The sequence below is a fragment of the Pholcus phalangioides genome, unplaced genomic scaffold, assembly GCF_987345545.1.
Source record: "Pholcus phalangioides strain wild (caught in Gottingen) unplaced genomic scaffold, Ppha-v1.0 ptg000041l_1, whole genome shotgun sequence".
Taxonomy (NCBI): domain Eukaryota; kingdom Metazoa; phylum Arthropoda; class Arachnida; order Araneae; family Pholcidae; genus Pholcus; species Pholcus phalangioides.
In genome coordinates, this window is record NW_028301627.1 from 6,002,693 (window position 1) to 6,023,368 (window position 20,676).

General features: G+C 35.9%; 1 protein-coding gene across 3 annotated transcripts; it reads right to left on the reverse strand.

Moving 5' to 3' along the window:
• Positions 1-587: 587 nt before the first annotated feature.
• On the reverse strand, positions 588-20,509 carry LOC149065167 (uncharacterized). Of its 3 annotated transcripts, XM_089254353.1 has the most exons (4): positions 20,332-20,509; positions 12,688-12,980; positions 11,218-11,361; positions 588-3,693 (listed from the first exon to the last, which is right to left on the reverse strand). In XM_089254353.1, exon 4 carries the CDS (start codon positions 3,533-3,535, stop codon positions 2,066-2,068), a length of 1,470 nt encoding a protein of 489 aa, XP_089110479.1. In that variant the 5' UTR covers positions 3,536-3,693; positions 11,218-11,361; positions 12,688-12,980; positions 20,332-20,509; the 3' UTR covers positions 588-2,065. The 3 variants fall into 3 exon arrangements, with proteins under 3 accessions (XP_089110479.1, XP_089110477.1, XP_089110478.1); XM_089254351.1 differs by lacking the exon at positions 12,688-12,980 and having other exon boundaries at positions 20,346-20,509; XM_089254352.1 differs by lacking the exon at positions 12,688-12,980.
• Between the last annotated feature and the right edge of the window lie 167 nt (positions 20,510-20,676).

Consider the following 20,676-nt stretch of genomic DNA (forward strand, 5'->3'; position numbering starts at 1 on the left):
GAAAAGTTACAGTGAAATCTGACGATACGATGATCACTGGAAGAAAACTCTTCCCCCACCGAAACATGTTCAACTAGATCCTCAGAACTAGTAAGAACTAAATCCAAAATAGCAGTACCCCTAGTGGCTTCTGATACATGCTGATACAAAAAATTTTCGAGCACCAACTTAAGAAAGTCTCTTTCATACTGATTTCCAGATGAAAGGTTCTCCCAATCAATACCCGGGTAATTGAAATCCCCTAGTATGAGAACCCTCTTTCGCTTACACATGTAGGAAATTTCATCGTGCATTTTGGCGATGTAGTTTTGATCCCTATTCGGTGGATTGTAACAAACCCCAACAATAAGCTTATGACGTCTTTTGTTCTCAAGTTCAACCCATATGGTTTCAATATCACTTCTCTGTACGTTACACTCTCTAGCCTTCAAACATGATTTCACGTATATCAACACTCCACCCCCTTTCCTATCAGATCTATTTCTCAAAAAAGTATCGTATCCGGAGATGTGTAAGAAAGATTCATCCCCATCGTTTGCCCAAGATTCTGTAATGGCTATAAGATCCAAGTCCTCCACAACTATCATAGTTTATTTAATAATGACATATCTTCCAGGATGTGTAATACATAATTTTCTAATAAAAGACATATATCAAAGAAAATAACTATCACACACAATAATAATTTTAGTGTAAAAAATATTGTATAATTTAAAGAATAATACATGATTACATTTAAAATTATTTAATTGCATAACAATTTCATGATAAAAGTCAAGAAGTTTTTATCATAAATTCTTTTTCTTAATGCCTGAGCCCCTATTTCCAAAGACTGACTTCAGTAATATACGGTTCACCCCTTTCTAATCTGAATTCTTTTGGAAATGTTTTTCTAGAAATTTATTTCATCTTTAGGTTCAATAAAACATGAATATAAAACATTTTCCCGAAAAAATAAGTACTGCTACTATGAGCTGCAGAGTGTATGTTTTGTTGTCTTATTTTGTGTATTATTTGTATTTGTGTGTTATTTTGCAATTTAAATATATATATATTTCAGCATTGGAATTCTAAAACGACTGGCAATTTCAAAACTAATTAGCAATTTCAATTTGACATTTTGTAGCGAAATACTATTTATAATTTTAAATTCAAGAATATAATTTGTCATATGAGAAATAAAAACCAATATTGGTATCATTCAAATATGCAACAAGTACCTGTTCCAATTTTTGAAAGTTTCGCATGCAGTTAGAAATCAGAATTATAATGCACATAACAAAAAAAGAATGAAGTTGAGTGCATAAAATTGATTGCGATATAGCAGTAAACCACTGCACACACACACAATCTATCAGCAAAGTATAAAACTGCAACATGTAATGCTAATCGGTATAGTTCCCCCATGAAGAATGGATCGTGAAAACGAAAGACATTAGCAATTATCACTGGGTTAGAAATGGTTAGAATATGTTAAATCCAGTATATGGTGTGACAGAATTCGATAGAAATACGAAACTCTCAAAACACTGTGATTGTAGGAATACCTCCAAGTTGTTCCACCAAGTTCTGAAATTTTATAAAGGACTTTCTCTTTTTAGTATTTTGGCACTCAACTTTAAAACACCCTAATAACTGACACAGGAAATAATTTTTTTTGCTATATTAAACTTAACTGAAAAAAGTGAATTAATTTAGAACCGTTATGTTTCCTTCAAATAAAAATAATTTACTGCTTGCTACACTTTAGTTATTCAAATAAAAGTAGTTTAGTGCTTGTACATAGATAAAAAATTAGTTATACAGATGTATAGCTAGTAAATTCTTTCAAAATGTATATGCACTAGATTAACATTATAATTAATGTACTCGTCATTAACAGCAGTAAATTATGATTGCAAGATTACAAAATGAAGTAATTTTTTTTTATAAATCAGTTTCTCCCATTTCTTTCACATACAGTTTGGAAGAAACCTATTTCTTCTGGCTGATTTTTCCCACCTCGGAAGAAATTTTCCAACAAAGGTTTAAGTTTCTTATTTTAGAAAACATCATTTTAAACATTTCACTCATGTGGCTTTTCTCCATCATGAGTTCTTTTGTGAACATTCAAATTTCCGATTTGAGAAAACAGTTTACCACAAATATCACATACATGTGGCCTCTCTAAAGTGTGAACTCTTTTGTGAATATTCAAATCTGTGTTTCGAGAAAACTTTTTACCACAAACATCGCACTCATATGGCTTTTCTCCAGTGTGAACTCTTTTGTGAATATTCAAATCGGTGTTTCGAGAAAACTTTTTACCACAAGTATTGCACTCATGTGGTTTTTCTCCAGTGTGAACTCTTTTATGAACATTTAAATGACCGATTCGAGAAAACTTTTTACCACAAGTATCGCACTCATGTGGTTTTTCTCCAGTGTGAACTCTTTTATGAACAATTAAATGGCTGATTTGAGCAAATGTCTTAACACAAAAATCGCACTCATGTGGTTTTTCTCCAGTGTGAACACGTTTATGAACATTTAAATAGCTGATTCGAGTAAATGTTTTACCACAAACACCACACTCAAGTGGTTTTTCTCCTGTGTGAACGTTTTTATGAACATTTAAATGGCTGATTTGAGTAAATGCTTTACCACAAAAATCACACTCAAGTGGTTTTTCTCCTGTGTGAACATTTTTATGAACATTTAAATGGCTGATTTGAGTAAATGTTTTACCACAAACATCACACTCATGTGGCTTCTCTCCAGTGTGAACTCTTTTGTGAACGTTTAAACTAGTTTTTCGAGAAAACTTTTTACCACAAACATCACACTCATGTGGCTTCTCTCCAGTATGAACTCTTTTGTGAATATTTAAATGAGCTTTTCGGAAAAACTTTTTACAACAAACATCACACTCATACGGCCTCTCTCCAGTGTGAACTTTTTTGTGAGTGTTCAAATCACCGAGTAGAAAAAACTTTTTAGCGCAAGCATCACACTCATATGGTTTTTCTTCAGTGTGAACTCTTTTATGAGCATTTAAATGGCTGACTTGAGTAAATGATTTACCACAAACATTACAATCATATGGTTTCTCTCCAGTGTGAACTCTTTTGTGAATAATCAAGTTGCTGATATCAGTAAAACTTTTTTTACACAAATGACACTCATATGGCTTCTCTCCAGTATGAACTCTTATGTGATTCTTTAACTTGTTACTTACAGAAAATTTTTTACCGCAAAAATTACACTGATGCGGTTTCTCTCCTGTGTGAATGCTTTTGTGAACGTTTAAATTTCCCATTCGGGAAAATTTTTTTCCACATAAATCACATTCATATGGCCTTGCACTGGTGTGGACTTTTTTTTTATGCTTATTCAAATCAGATGCTTTAGAAAATATTTTTTCGCAAAGTTCACATGTAACAAGTTCATCTTTAATAGGGAGGTGATCATGACAGAAGGATTCAAATGGTGTTACATTCGATATCAATGAGATTGGATCATCATCTTGTGAGCTCCCACAAGATAATTCATCCATTTCAAGAGTTAGAAGAATATATCAAAGATGCATCTTTGCAAACGGAGAGTAAAATTGTAATTTACTGCATTCCTTTCCAGTACTGCTGAAAACATTATCATTGCATGTTCGCTTCACAGAATTGACAAGTTTCTTCTTCCACTAGGGTCTTCAATTACCTTGAAAAAGAGTGATATGAAAATAAATATAAAATTAACCTATAATACGTGATGTATTATAATCATAAAATTAATAATGATGTTGATAGAGTGGCCTCAAAGTTCCCCTGTTCCTAGCTAGGGACTATACCACATGCCGGGCAACATCGAGGGAGACAAGCATGCTAAGATTACCCATATTTTTTGACATGCCGGAAAATTTGAGTCACTGATTCCAGAAATCTATTAAATTTCTGGACTAAGAGTCAGCTAAATACAATGATTTGGAGCTCTTCTTTTCTCTGTATTTCAGGATCCTCTATGTCTTACGAACTACTTTAGGGATAACTGGAATTTGATGTTACTTTAGCTACCATAAATCTTGATTTATTGAAAATATTGGATACTAATCATACTCATTGCCGCAGATTAGATGAGCTAAATAGAAAATGAGTAGACTGTGAGGTATTTTTGTATGATTTAATCAAATGGTTGAAATTCAAAGAAGAACAAACGAGGAAAAATTGCACTACAATGAATGGTATTGTGAAATAAAAAACAACATTTTCCTTTAATCTCTGAGCATGCAAAAAAACACAAAAAAAAAACCTGTGCAAAACACACCATACTTTGTATCATTCTGACAATAATTAGGTTAAAGTAATAAATAAATGCTCAATTTTCATTATGACATTCCTGGGCAAAACTTATTTGCTACAGTGTAAACTATAATTTTATTCCAATTCACATATTCATTTAGAACAGTTAACTCTTGACTATGCAGCCTAATGCGACGGAAGGGCAGGCTGGATATAGGCCAGAAGTACAATAAATGTTTACTTACTACCACACCCATACCATCAAAAACACTGTTTTTATACCAAAACCTGCTCTTATTACATTTTTTAACCTCTGAGTGCAGGCTAAATTTATAAATATTTGTTATTTACTGTACTATGTATTAGCGTAAGCAGAATTTTCTTCGGAAGGAGGAGGGGGTTGATTCTTTTTTTTTTTTTCCAGTGGTTTTGATTTTTACTGCAAAAATTCACCATAAAATCGGCTGTAACCTTCCCCCCCCCCCCCTTCCTCTGGCGTAAGCCTGTTATTGTACGTTAAGTTTTATTACAAAAATGGAATTCCACGATAAGAATTTCGTACATATTTTAAGATTAATTTGATATTGTCTAACTTAATTGCAGGGAATACAAAAATATGTAAACTGTACATACGGTGTAGTATACTGTACAGAATACGTGAACTTTTAAAAGCAAATAAAATAATCAATGTAGACGATTCTTACAAAAACTATTCACATTTATTTTACTGTTCATTCATGAATGATTACAGCAGTGGTTCCCAAACTTTTTACATCACAGAGCACTTTCCAGAAGATATTATGAATCTGATGATTATGTGTAATAGCCATTATTTTGCATAATCACCAACCATACGCCTAATGACTGTTATAAATCCTGTGATTATGCACAATCACCAATTTATCACATTTACTGTAACATTTTCAAGGTGTTCCTTGAGACAGCATAACTACTATTAAGTTGATTTATCTTTATATGCTTTGAAGAAACACTGAAAACATTCATTTCTAAGCTATTACTCTTTCAATGCAATTTTTTGCTTTGAAAAAATAATAGCTTAGAAAAAAAAATTGTCATTGAAGTTTAAAACATTGTTCTCATTTTCATGGGAAAAATCTCGAAACAGCATTTGAATGAAACTTCTCTAAATTATTTTTTAAGTAGCAGACCCCGGAATAACTAATGAATTGCAGCAAGAGTGGAATAATCTTGGTTTCACTATTGTTTTCTAAATTGAAGGACTTGGACAGTCGCTTCCATTCTTCTTTGCACTTTCGTTCTGCTTGGAATGTCTGGGACAGCTGCTTCAGTTCAGGATTACACCTTCGTTCTGGTTTGAAGGGCTCATACAGTCACTTTTGTTTTTGTTTGCTCTCTCATTCTGGTTCATAGGGCTTGAACAACCACTTTCGTTCTGCTTCGAATATCTAAGACAGCCTCTTTCGTTCGGGTTTGAGGGGCTTAGAGAGTCGCTTTTGTTCTTGTTTGCACTTTCGTTCTATACAAAGGTTTTTTAAAACTGGCTGTTGCAAAGATAAATTTTTTGGAAAGAGAGAAAATTCAAGTGCCCTTGCGGAGAATCGAACCCACGTCCTCTCACTTTCCGGGTGAGCGCCCTAAGACACTAGACTACAAAGTCTACTTTCAGTGCATACGAGCTCCAAGGAAAGATTGAGAGATTCGTTGCCTTTGTAGTCTAGTGGTGTAGGGCACTCACCCAGAAAGTGAGAGTATGTTTGTTTGATTCCCCACAAGAGCACTTGAATTTTATCTTTTTTCAAAAATTCATCTTCGCAACAGCCAGATGTTAAAAAACATTCATATGAATAGCAGAAAGTGACGTCATCCTTTGACATCCATTCTGGTTCACAGGGCTTGGACAACCGTTTCCGTTGAAGGACCCTGGATAGCCACTTCATTCATTGCTTTTTCATTCTGGCTTGAAGGGCTTGGACAGCTACTTCCGTTCGAGCTTGCACTTTCGTTCTGCTTTGAAGGGCTTAGACAGCCGCTTCCGTTCATGTTTGCACTTTCATTCTAGTTTGAAGGGCTTGGACAGTCCCTTTTTTCCAGTTCAAAGGGCTTGGATAGCCGCTTTTATTTGGATTTGCACTTTTGTTCTGGTTTGAAATGTTTCACAAAAACAAAAAGTGGTAAAGCATAGTAGCGCCTAAATTTTACTTTTCTGTCCTGTATTCGTATCCTTTGCCGATCCATAATGATTACCATATAACGGGGGGGGGGTGCTCAACCCGCAGGCCAAATGCTGCCCGCTGAAGGTGTTCCTGAAGAAGGATATCTATGCACACAACATGATAGCTACACCAGTGTCTCGGCGCAAACGGAAAACCATATAGCATCACCACATCACCACCTATCTGACCTGTGGACTGAAAAGGTTTGTGCACCCCTGCTATATAACAATGAGGGTCATGACCCAGGGCTGTCTTAAGAGCATCATGAGCCCCCGGGCCAAGTGGTTTTTCTGAGGCTCCTCCAAGTAAATTCTAGAAAATTTCAACCGTATCTCATTTTTGTGGCTCCCAGCCGTGCCCAGGTAAGCCCATGCGTTAAGATGACACTGCCATGGCCTCTGTAGAGCCCTAAAAGAGCTAACATAAAGGGTTTTAAGACCATTAAATAGGAAAATATCATAGAAGTTTTATTTATACAATTGTAAGTAGCTCTAACGAAAATTAGTTCATAAATCATTTTTTTACTATTTCTTTCATTATTAACGTCAAGTGCATTCTCTCAGCATGCATCAATATTAAAATATGAATACGTAAAAATCAAGTAGCCAAGGGAGAGGAGCCTGTAGTCTCTCCACCTCACGTTTACCAAAATACTGATATACTCGTACATGGAATAACACGATTAAGTTTACTGTACCTTCCGAAACACTAGTTTAGCGCAATTTACCTCCGATAGAAATTTCTGGCTGGCTTTTATAGTCCCAATTCATTGAAAAATACTGTATGTATTACACAAAATATTTTTTTTTCAATATTAAAATGAGACAAAAATATTATTAAGTGTTTTACAGAGCCAATAGGACTCACTGTATCTATACTAAGAATTACCATAGGCAAAAACTTTTATAGGATCCATAGGTCAGAAGCCACCCCCCCCCCCCCAAATTTGTCACCATCCCCATAATACATTTTTTAAACATCTATGGAGATATTAGGTTTGCTTCCCCCCCCCCAATATTTCAAATAACTTTACGCTTATGCGAGTTACTATACGTTAACGGTTCCCAAAGTATGGGTAGCAAGCCCCCTTCCCCAGCTGGGGGTTATGGTAATGAAATAGGAACAAAGCATGCATTTGAAAAAAATTTAAAAAAAAACCACTTAACTAGATGGCAATACAGTCACTGTTTTATTTTCGATGAAGTTAATTGCGGCAGGAGGAGGGGGGGGGTTACGAAAAAAAGTTTTGGAACCCCCTTACTTACTATAACATCATAGGATCGCTTAAAACAATGTGTAAAGAACACAAAATTTTAAGGCTGGTTTAGGGAATATTATGAATTAAGAGGAGCCATATTCAAGAAGTTCTATTGAACTGCTTCATTTTTAAACCATGAGTGCACAAAGTGTTCTGGTCGGGAGCCATCTGCCATATTTCATGCGAAATCACTTTTAAGGGACTTGTAACGTCTACATATCGATGAAAAACACTGATAAATTTAATTCAAATGTATGGTGCCAAGACACTTTCTGCATGCTTGGTTGTAGTCTAGCAACAAAATCAATAATGCACATTACATAATATCTATACATATTATCTTTAACCGCACGTCCTAAAGTGTATTTTGAAATAATGAAATACTTTTTCAAAATTTTTTCGTGAACCGATTAAAATTCTAGACGGGCCTGACAGTGGTTTGTGCACTTCTGTGAGTCAAATATGCTTGCATTACTTGAATATACAGAGTGTTCAACAATCGCCAGACGGTTTTCAAAATATGAATAGCAAAAAAAAGGTAAATGTGCAAAATCAGGAATTTCTGCTCGTCTTTCAGGTTTCAAGAGGTTTATTTAGAGTTATTAAAATTAAAAAATTAAGTTTTTATGTGCCCAAAAACCAAATTAGAAAGTTGTTTCCCTGTCTCTTCTGATAAAACAAAGAAATTTCCATGTTTCTAAGTGTAATATTCGCAGAGATACAGTATCTGAATTCAAAAATTGGAGAAAAGTTGGGAAAGAAGCATCATCCGTTAGTTTTTGCTGCTTTTTTTCTGCACAACTTTCCTCTGATTTTCGAATTCAAATATCTCAGTGAATACTTAGAAGCAAGGAAATTCTTATTAATTAAACTGCTTTTGTTCCTTCCATTTTTGTTCTTTTCCTTATGCTACTTTATATTGAAAGCTACATAATAAAAAAATATAATAATGGTATAGATTATGTAAAGAATTCTTTGAAAAGTTAATTTAGTATTTAAAAGGTTAAAATAATACATCTTTTATAGATATTTTCCTGTGTATAACAGGAATCAATTTTTGTGAAAATTTTTTACATGATAGTCAAAAATGAGCCACGTTTTAATCAGTAACCAAAAATGCATGACAAAACTTCATGGTTTCCAAAACTTGGCATCTTCATAAGTTTCCAGACAATTTTCCAAAATTTCAATTCCACAGGTCTGAATAATCAAATTTACTGTATTGAACTGATTCTAAATGCGAATTGACACAGGATTTACTGAATGGTAATTAATTTTTTTTTATTACAATTAAAAATGAAATGAGCAATAATTAATACATATATTTTATTGTGGTCTTTTGTTTCTATATTTCATTGTGTAAATATTTTTTAGTTGCGGTACATGTAGTACGTACAGTGCAATATTTCTTGGAATGAGCACCACGTGAATCTATGTGTCGCTGTATCCAAAAAAAAAAAGAACCATCAATATATGATATTTTGTTTATGAAGTATTTTGGAAATACTTGCTAAATGCTCAGTAATGCTTGTCGAATGCATGCCAATTTTTAAAATGCTACTCGGTTAATTTACAGTTTAATATCATGTGATGTAGGCTGAACAATCTCTTGGAAACTGTGTTTTTTGAAACAAAAATGAAAGTATACATTGCTTCTCTCTCAGAGTGTAAGCACCAGTCTATAAAATCACATTTTTCAAAACATACGTAACACGATGCTCGTTTCATGAATTAAATCCACAATTAAAATATTGTGTATATGCAAAAGGCACCATGTCCATTTTCGTCAATATGGAGATGACGCTATTAATTTGCTATATTTTCATTACACAATATACATAGGTTAGAGAACATTGTCCTATTTCAATAAATAACAGAGATATTCACTTTAAAAACATTGCAAACGGCTCTCTTGTAAAATTTCCCTTTTGGCAAATGGCGTCATTTATCTCTGATGTACAGAAATATTTCAAACTGAAAATGTAAACTGTTCACCTCTCGAGTTTGTTGCACGTTTGAAAAGCAAGTAAGACAGGGCAATATAAAGATTGCAGAGAAAACACAATTTAATTGTTATCCCTGTATTAAGACAAGGATATGAGTCCACTTCATTGAGATTTCCCTTTTAAACTGTTTTGCCACTAACAACGTCTGTTCATCACGGCTTTTTGAAAAAACCAGGGCTCCCACTCAAAAAATGAGAAAAAGTAGGAAAACGCAGGAATAAAAAGTAGGATAGGGGAGGGTAACCCCCTTAGACAACATAATCATAGCATAATGGAAAAAAATCCCTAAAAAAATTTTCTTTTTTGCAAAAAAAAAAAATTTGAATTTTGAATTAACTTTTTTTTTCATAGCACTATTTCAGTTTCCTATAAGATTGACTCAAGACAAAGCAATGATAAATGACTTGGTTACAAAACCAATTTTTGGCCAAAACAGTGTACTAGCAACCACAGATAATTCTTTTCTGTCTCTCCTCATATATATTACACTCCTTTTTTGGAGTCTTCCAAAGTGCAGAGTCTGTCAACTCCTTTCGACAATGCACAGCAAATTTTGAAGACTTACGTTTTTTAAGAATGACGCTCCTTCGAGACCACTTTCAAAAGCACAGTGCAAAATGTGTAGATTGCAAGATCCGATGTAAATAAGGCAAGGTGAACCTGTTTTACTGCGTTGTCCATCATTTTTTAAAGGGATTTGTTCACATTTTACTGTCCAATGCCAGTAGTTCTTTGCTGAGCATTGTAAATATTGTTTATGCCTCTTCATGCCTTAAAAATACAGAAGACAACTGAATGCTATTGGGTAGCACCAGAATCACCAAACCTAGAATAGGCCTATGTATCCAACTGTTTTGAAATGCAAACTGTTGTTTCACCTATTTGCACCATAATTTTGAATGATGAATGTTAGTTACTGTCCAAGACCACGAAGTAATAAATACAAAATTATTTTTCCCATCCAGACAGAAGTTTTTAATGACTACTATACTTGTTGAACCCTCAAACTAAGCAAATGAAAAATTAATCAACCAACTGGTCCACATACACCCCCCCCCCCCGCCCCCAAAAAACCTTAAAAATGATAAAATTTCTGCTTTGGCAGAATCATTAATTGCATTCTTCAACATTTTTAATATTTGGCAATATATCAATGATTTTCTGCTCAATTAAAATCAATTGCACAAATTTTGTCCATAGGATTTGGTAAAAAAAACTAGGAAAAGTAGGACAAAAACTAGAAAGTAAGACAAAAGTAGGACATTTTACCAAAAAGTAGGAAAAGTAGGACGAGTGGGAGCCCTGAAAAACATTATAAGTAGGTAGTATTCACCCACATATAAAAAAAATATTTTTATAACTAGCTTATCATCATTTTTTTTCTGTGCTATTCGCCTGCATGTTAGAAGATTAACTGACTTTTTCACTCAAAAAATTCCTGTTTTTAATATCTAAACCAAAATGTCGGTAGCAAAAAAAAAAATTACTTAAGGACTTGAAATGCAGGAGACAAAGAATCTGAAGCAGCGATGGTTTCAATATACTTTGATGGTTTACTCATCAGCTCACATGAAAGATCAGCTTTTGGCCACGGTATCTGACGATTTGTAAATCACATTCCTAGAGAATACCTACAGAGAAAATAATTAAAAACTTAAATAACGAAAAATGCTTTATGTATAGTCAGTAAACAGCAATTCTTATGAAGTGATAAAATAGTGGCCGTTTTTATTTTTGGCATTCTTTCCATTGATGGGAATGGTTGGTACAACATACAAATGCGATTCAATTTAAAAGTTTTATCCTCATATGCTGTAACTTATCCAAAATAAGTTGTTTCATTACAAATGATGCTCTTGATCAAGTAAATAGTTCTTTATTCTATATATTATCATTTAATAATCTCAGCAATAATCCCGAGATTAAGCTTGAACTTCAGCACAAATGCCCATTTTCCATTGAAAATTGTGCAACTCCGGGTAGTGGAAGTCGGGGTATTACTGCCCTCAAATGGGTGCTTCAGATCAGAGGTAAATGCTTCCAGAGTAAGGATTCCCACAAGAAGAATGACTACTACTTAACCATACATGAACCTCACACCATAGGTGAAGATAAAGACGAAAGGCTGGAGGACACGATCATGAAAGTTGGGAGGGGTTATGATAATGATGCCAATGCATAGCCTGTACATTATATCAATCAGCTCTGTTATTGATGCTGGGCCAATTTACATCGCTGCCAACGCCTTGCACCCATTCTTCTGGAAAAATTCAAACAAGTCAGTACATGATCTGTATGTTTTTCTGAGTGCATGTGTAGCCCTTTAGGTATTCATGTTGCCAAAGCCACGCTTGCTTTGTGTTCTTGTTGCTGCTATTATCTGTCTTTCATATTTTGAAGTGATTATGATAGTAAGTGCTTGAATTTTCATGTTATGTAAATACCCTGTTGTAGGTCTGCCAACTTTCTGTGAGGGACTTCTGAACCAGCTCACATTTGCGCCTTGAAGTTTGAGAACCGTAAGAAAAACAACTTCAGCTGACCACCACTGTGGCTGATGGGGTTCAAATCAAGATCCTCATGGCAATCACACAGCGACAGGCAAGAATGACTGTCCATTTCAGGATTCTTGATATTATAAGAATATCACACAAGCTACTAAAAACAGACATGCATGGGTTCCTATCCAGGGATCAAATCACTGACAGCTGTATCGTCAATTCGCTTGAATTCAATTTCTTGTCCACTGGGCCTGCTCCTAGCAGGCCCAGTGGACAAGAAATGCTTGATTTTAGTCACGATTTTTTGGGAGAGCTCTGTTGCTGCACATTAAGAGATCAATGCCAATGGTTCTCTCTGTAAATGGCCATGGGAAATTCAAGGCAAAATTAAATTAGTGAGATAACTGATACAGATTTTTTTTACATCAAGGAAATAGGACAAAACTTGATAATTACCTTGTGGTGCGGTAGCCCAGGTCGATAAGATACTCGTCTAAAGTACCTACAGATGTTTAGATGTGTCACAAGTTTGATACCCGATTCGTCCTTGTCAGAAACTTTACTGACACAAGTACAATAGATACTGTGACACGACTATGGAAAACGATTTCTACCGTAGGGAGTCCCACACAGAGGGGTTAGCACACCAGCCTCTTGGTGAGTATAAAAAACACCCTGCCATTCAGAATCGCCAATAAACTGTATGTCCAGGTCTAATTAGCCTTCATGTGCAGAAAATGACCATGGTGCTACAAAAATTATCAAATAAGTCTTAATGCAACTTTTGGAGCAAAAATTAATGCGAGAACAGATATTACTTTCCGAGAAACACAGCATGTGCTAAATACAGTCAACTCAACTACATTGGCAAAAATGAATTACCTTTTGGGTCAGATAATACCATGGAAAGCCAATGTATGTCGACCCAAAATTGCAAAAAGGAACAATGGCTAAACACGTTTTCAAACTATATGAAGTTCCTTCACTAGTAGCAAAGAAAGAATGGTGAAAATACTCCTTATAGCGGTAGTTACTAGCTGTTGTAGACAAAGAGTCAAATTCAAAACGAAATGACAACAAAAGCAAAGGAGGAGGAAAGAGAAGGAAAATGGCAAAGCCAATCACAAACGAGAATGTGATAGTGATGCTGATGGAGAAGAATAATTATTGTAGAAACTGTTACCAGATTTTTGAGAAGGGTGGTGTGCTAGTTAGGTCATTGACGAACTGGTTTGAGTTTTTGTTGATTTGTAATGATTCGAAGAAGTCCAAGTCAGACAGTGAGGGACATTTTTGAATAGTTTTGGCAGAAGAAAAGTCAAATTTATGGTCAAAGGATCAGGAATGTTGGGCTATGGATGAGCAGTTAAAGTCTTGGTCAGTTATGTATCTTCTATGCTCATTTAAACGGTATTATAGGGCATGTTTAATTTGACCAATATATGATAATAAGCATTGGCATGAAACGCTGTAAATGCCCCAGTTGTTGAGTGGGTCAATTGGATCTTTTAGTTTAAAGAAGTTGAATTTATTGATGGGAAAATCACAGAAAAATTATTCTTGAAGGATTTTAGCAATGCGTTGGCTGGTTTTTGGGTAGAAAGGCAAAATGATCACGCTTTTGTGTTCAGGTTTAGGCTGAACCAAGGGCGAAGCGTCAAAGGTGGAGTCGACTGATCTAATGTATATATGAATTGACATCATCATCATGCCCCCCCCCCAGACTTCTAAGTATATCTCTGTCTATGGGCTGAACACAAAAACTTAAAAGCTTAATTGCATTGATCGGTTTGTCATATTTTTATTTAACGTCCCAAAATAAAAAATTGAATCTCTCATCAGGAAGTTCTTATTAAGGAAATTCTCTAGAGAACCTTTCCTCCCCCAACAATCAATGTGATCTTCCTCCAAGGAATCACTGCCCACACACATTAGGGTAATGGAGGTTAAGGAAGAAAACTCTTTTCACATAATCGTATCTTAAGGGTGGCAAAATTTCTAGGACCGGCCCTGCCCCTATCCTACAAAGAAATGCTTGGGCTCGGAAATACGTTGAGAAGACCCTACACACATCTACTGACCTGTAAATGAACGTGAACTTGACCACGAATGAATCTGTCCAAGGAATCAGAGAATCCACGCCAAGAAGGAAACTTAATGTTGCCCTTTGATGACCAATTACGACCATCTTATGATCTTTCAACGATCATAATCATCACAACAGCAACACCAGTCTCGTAAACATAGTCGACTGCAACCAAAATAAACTATATAGACAAAACAACGAATTAAGTTTGTAGTTGTTGTTTACGAAATGATTTTTCTGTTACGTGACATCATCGTTTTCTTATAGACACTGCTCACTTTCCAATTTATTCTAATTTTCATCCCCCATGAAACTTTCTTCGAATTCTATGAATTATATTCATAGAATGAATTTAACTGAGTTTTATGAACATTTTATATTTTCTCCTTAATCTTTCCAGGTCTTGATTTTCCAATATTTTTCATGCCATGGCATTAGGGCCATCTAACGAAAACCAAATGGTCATTGGTTCATCATATTTCCAAGAGATAATAACACTGGTAACAAAGGTTTTTGTTTCTTGGATGCTGAGTACTGTTTCTTACGTATTTTTCGATGCTGATTCTGAATCCGTCATCAGAAATCGTCCATCAGGCACCAGTTTCCCGCAATTATATTTTCCATTGTTGCGGGTTAGCCTAACCAGCCATAATAGTCTACACTTAGAAGATCAACATTTTTAGCCTAATAATGGGTATTATGAATATTAAAACTTGCCTCATCTGACTAAATATTATGGAATAGTACATCAAGATTCTTTTGAGATACCTCTGATCATGTGCTAGCCATGGGAGGACAAGGGAATTATGAGTCCCTTTCATCCTTTATAGGGAATTCTTTGCCAAACTGTTCAAGCTTTACTCCTCGACCAAAGCAATTTGAGCACCTTTGTTCAAAGGAAGACGTCTTAGTCTATTGTAATGATGTCGATGCTCTGTATGTTGCATTTGGGGCATCAGTATAATCTCCTAGAATGGAGGTTATTCATAGATTCCTCTAAAACCAGCTTGAAAGCAGTACTTTTGCACAATGGTAACGAAAACCCCTAATCCATTTGCATCGCTTACGGGGCCCACATGAATGAGACATGAAAGTTTTATTATGGATGGTTCAGTATGAAAGACATGGATGGCACTTTCGCGGAGATTTGAAAGTCATTGCCCTTGTACTCTGTCTTAAACTAGGATATACCAAATTTTGCTGTTTCTTGTGCTTGTGGGACAGCAGAGGTAGACAAAACCATTATGCAAAAAAACAATGCCCACCAAGAAGACAGCTCATTCCGGGAACCAAGATGTCGTCAGTCAGCCCCTGGTGAATCTCCAGAAAGTCCACCTGCCACCTCTACTCATTAAACTGAGATTGATGAAAAATTTTGTAAAAGGAATGAATTTTTTGAAATGGTGACGGTTTTAGCTTTCTAAAGACTAAATAATTCACAGCAATTTGTATAAAATCCCAGGAAAAATCATCAGTTCATGCAGAAAACACCCATGTTTTTTCAACCACCAGGTTCGTTGCGGCATCATTCATACCAGGCCAGGAGTGATTGCCATTTCTTGTCAACCCATTTATTTTCCTTTAGTGAGGTCATTCAAGTATTACGTCAGCATCGATGGGGGGAGGGGGGGTTCTAATTTGCTGATAGGGGGAAGGGGGAGTTGGATAATTCTTACGTCATCAACCACCCCCTTTATGAAGACATGAAATATTCTTAATGGTATCTTATTCTGTGCATCAAAAATGGAAAAACCTTTCGATAGTTATTGGGCACCTGAACTAACATTCTACCTATTGATAAGTCCTTCCCTACAGAGCCACTTTAATGATCTCTAAATGTTTCACGGATCCTTCAAGTGCTCTGGAAATGTTTCCGGGCCACTTAAGTAATCTGGGAATGTTCCGCGGGTAACTTGTGTGATATGTAGAACCACATTGGGGGTCACTTAAGTGCTCTAAAACTGTGCCACATGTCATCCAAGGGATCTCTAAATGTGCGACGGATCATTTAAGTGTTCTGTAATTATGTCACGGGTTACTTAGGTGATCTTCGAATGTAAAATTAATCTTTTTTGAGGCCTACCTAAGTGATCTGAAAATGTGCTACGGGCCACTTAAATGCCTTGGAATTGTGCCATGGGACATTTAGGCGATCTGTAAATGTGCTGCTTAGTTCATTTTTACAAAATTAGTTTTGAGGGGCAAGCCACATCAGATAACCTTCAGGGCCACATTTGGTCAAGGGTTTACCATATATGGCTTAAAGGGCGAGTCGCAATGAATTTCTTACGAGAGATTTTGAGTTCTTACCCTTCAAATAGCATTGAAATTAACAGAAATCGATTATAATAACATATAACAGTATTTTCTTTCGAAATTTTAATTAAAAAAATATTTTTTGAATTAAAAAAATGTTTTCCGTCTGGGGTAGGGAGGCACACGAGCCCCCTATGCCCCCCCTCCCACGTACGCTTCTGATCCCACCAATATGCATTAGGAGGTAGGGGACAGAGATAACGAAATTTTGCTGACAAGTGACAAGTGGTAGAGAGGGTTAGAGTTTTGCTGACAAGGGGGTGGGGGGGGGGGGAGTCAAAAATGGCTAAAAATTTGCTTACATAATACTTGAACGGCCCCAGTCATGTGTTTGACTGAGCCATCCCCTTACAAAAAATAAATGAAACCAGGCTGTGAGCTTCTGAAGATTGAGAACCACTGTAAGCATATATGGGTCCCAGTGCAGCTGAAGGTCCGGTGAAGATGGTTTTCTGGGGTTTCAAACTTATTTAACTCATTAAAAAGTCTCGAAACAGGGAGAGAGAGCATCAGGCCTTTAATCAATACAATATTTAATCTCATTACACTTTACTCATAGTTTGAAAAATAGATGGCAGCAATAAAAATTCATGCACAACACTAGACATGCTTTCAGGCTGTTACGCATACATGCATACTTTACGGCGAAACTCGAACATCTGTAATGTAATCCCTCGTTGGTGATTTTTGGCGACTATTTCCTTTCTAGTCTGTTGGTGATTTTCTTCCTGGTTGGCCATTTTCTTCCCTTGGCATTTTTTATTCCTGCCAGCAATTAATATTATCGTTCCAGAGGTGACGTCACCTCTGGAAGTTTTGTGTAAATTATAATAAGACGCAGCATTTGAATTTAGTTCATTAGTATAGGTGCACATTTTTTTTTTTTTTTTTTGTTCGCTACATGTTTCATCTTATAGGCTATACCATTTGCAGGATTACGTATGGATTCTTTCAGGCTGTGCACATTTCATATTTTAGTTAATTCTTTGCACACTGGCAGTTACATCATGCGATCATGCTTTTATTGAACCCAGACATTGATTTCAACGAAGACAGACAAACGTCTCTTTTGTCACAAACGGTTAAAATAGAGTCCGGGTTTATAAAATTGTTTTTATAAATTACTTATCTAATTAATTAATTATTTTTAAATAATATTCCAGAGAATATTTTATTATACATAACAAGAGGGGAGACGGTTGTTTAATGCGAGTCCTGGTTTTTCATTATTTTCAATCCCATATCTGATCCAAGAATATTGCATTTTCAATCTCCATCCCTTGTTTAATCCAGGAATGTTATTGTTTTTTTATTGTAATTTTTTGTTTTCAAGTCAAATTGTTATGACGATGTGTTGGAGATTTTTCTACTTGGCAAGAAAAATTCACAAAAGCATGAGTCTGCTTCACTCTAGGGAATTTCTCATCATGCTTTCAGACCAAACAAAAAAAAATTGCCAACTAGATATAATACCAGAGGTTCTCAAACTTTTGTCAGCCACAGGCCCCTTGCCCAATTCACGGTTGATCTGCAGCTCTCCATAATAGTCTAGTCGCTATTTTCACATATAAAATAACCCCCTTCAAGACAAACAGGTGAACAAATCAATATCTTCCGCTTTCCATGATGCCCTTAAGAGCAGCAACACACATTTTGAGAAACACCGGATTATATTATAGCTGTTCCACAAAATTCTTTCTGAAGTAAAATGCCTGTGACAATAGACTGCAGTTGTGCTCGATTTGAAAGAAAGAAACAGAATATGGATAGGGTGTTTTTAAAGGTTTTCCTGGAACATGGAAACATAAAGTACAGATGACTAGATACCAAGCGAAGATAATTGGAAAGAAAAGTGTCACATTCCTCTGTGGAGAATCAAACCACCAATTTCGCACTTTCCGGGCACGTTTTACATTAAACTACAGGGGACAGACATTTTCTTTCCTAGGAACACACTATGCTCCTTTGGGCTGAACAGGACTGCACAATAGACAGCCTCCTCACTCAGCAGCAGCTCGTAATAAAATTAGCCTCCAAATGGCGACATAGAATGAAACTATGAACCTCTCTGCTATTGTTAAAGTACAGATGACTACTACTAAACCATGCATGTACCTCGTCCATATTCCTCTGCAGAACTTTTAACGAATTGGTACATGTTGGGATATGTGTGTCTGTGTTGTGAACCTAATGTGAAGCTTGTTTCTGTGTAATGCTTGTATAGTGCTGCCACATATTTTTTGGACTATGAGTGAAGTTTAATGATAACTGGATACCAAGCAAAGATAATTGGAGAGAAAAGTCACATTCCTCTATGGGGAATCGAAACAGCTTCGGTATAAGGGGCAGGTTGGCGATTTTCTGCGCCAAACATGTCAGACGACCCAATAAAAAGTCACCAAGGCCATTAGACACATTGCGGGTGCCAAAAAAAAAAAAATCGCCAGCATAGAAAACAATATGAAAAATATCACGAAACACAAGAGAAATGAAAACATAAATAAGATCTGGATTATAAATATGATTTCTGGGTTAATCAATGTGATATGAGGCTATGGGACGCTATTGACGCTCAAGCAAGCATAAACATGCTAAAACCAACAAGCATAATTGTAATAAAAATAATTATAAACTAAAACCCAGACTCTATTTCCCAGAATCCAGGTTCTTTTAAATAAAATAAATTAGAAAAATAAAAATGATACAGGATGTAGAGAAGCATAAATATTGGAAAATATTAAAGGTACAACCTGAGAGAAGAGATATCCAATAATTAATTAATCCAACCCACACACTACATTATATATACGGAAGGAAAAGAAACTGAACTAATCTCCCAACCGGTTTTCAAATCATTCAAAATGCTGCGGCTATAAGGTGACATCATTTGGAAGAAAAAAAGAGAGAGAATGGAAAGGTGAAAAAACCTGTTTGAAAATGGCAGTTGGAAGTTTCAAAAGATGCGCTAGAAACAATGGAAAACAACCACCAGTGCCATCTAGCTGTATTTTTTTTAACAAAAAGAGAACATTCTAGAAAACGACAACCCAGCAGGCAATGGCAACGCAGAACACCAGAGTGGGCTGGCGCTTGCGACTTATTGTCGGGAAAAAAGTCGCCAGGTTGGCGTGTCCCTCATACCGAAGCTGTTCCGGGGAATCAAACCACCAACCTCACACTTTCTAGGCGCGTGTTCTACCATTAAACTACAGAGAACAGACATTTTCTTTCCTAAGGACACTGTGTTCAGGGACTGCGAAATAGACAGTCTTCTATCTCAGCAGCAGCAGCTTGTAACGAAATTAGCCTCCAGATGGCGGCATAGAATATGTCTGTATCCAGTCATATGTACTTTGCACAATTAGCGGAGAGGTTCATCGTTTCGTTCATGGAAACATATCATCATGGCTCCCACATCTAGGCTGAGATTTTGTATAGGGGACCCTGCTTTAGTATGATTCACACATGAAGAAGGACAAAAATCGTTATTTCACATGATTGTGCTTGACTTGGGGCTTATGCTCATGGCGATGTTCAGGACAGAGCAAAGACCCTTGACGGGTGATTGACGAAAGGGGCTGATAATTGCTGAGATCTTGTCTCGTTAACGCCCATACTTTTTATTTATAAACAAACTGAGTATAGGAAGCACTTCCCTCTTTTCCACAAAAAAAAATTTCCTTTCTTCCAATACGGACCTACAACTGCTGACCTGCACTTGAAGATGAACTTGACCACGAATGAATCCAAGGAATTAGTGGATTCACGCCGAGAAAGGATCCTATTGCATTCCTCAATGACTAATTATGACTATTTATAATAGTCATTTAACAATCGAGATCAGCGAAAGCAGCAGGATCTCTCATGACGCAAATATGGTCGACCGTGACTGAACTCAGCGCACCAGATAAACAAATCATGAAGTTCGTAGTGGTTGTTCTTCTGAAAACAATCAAAAACATTTTTGAAGAAATTTGATTGGATTCATCCTGACAAGAACAATTTTACAAAACGTTTAATGGACGTGAAATTAGAAATTTTCA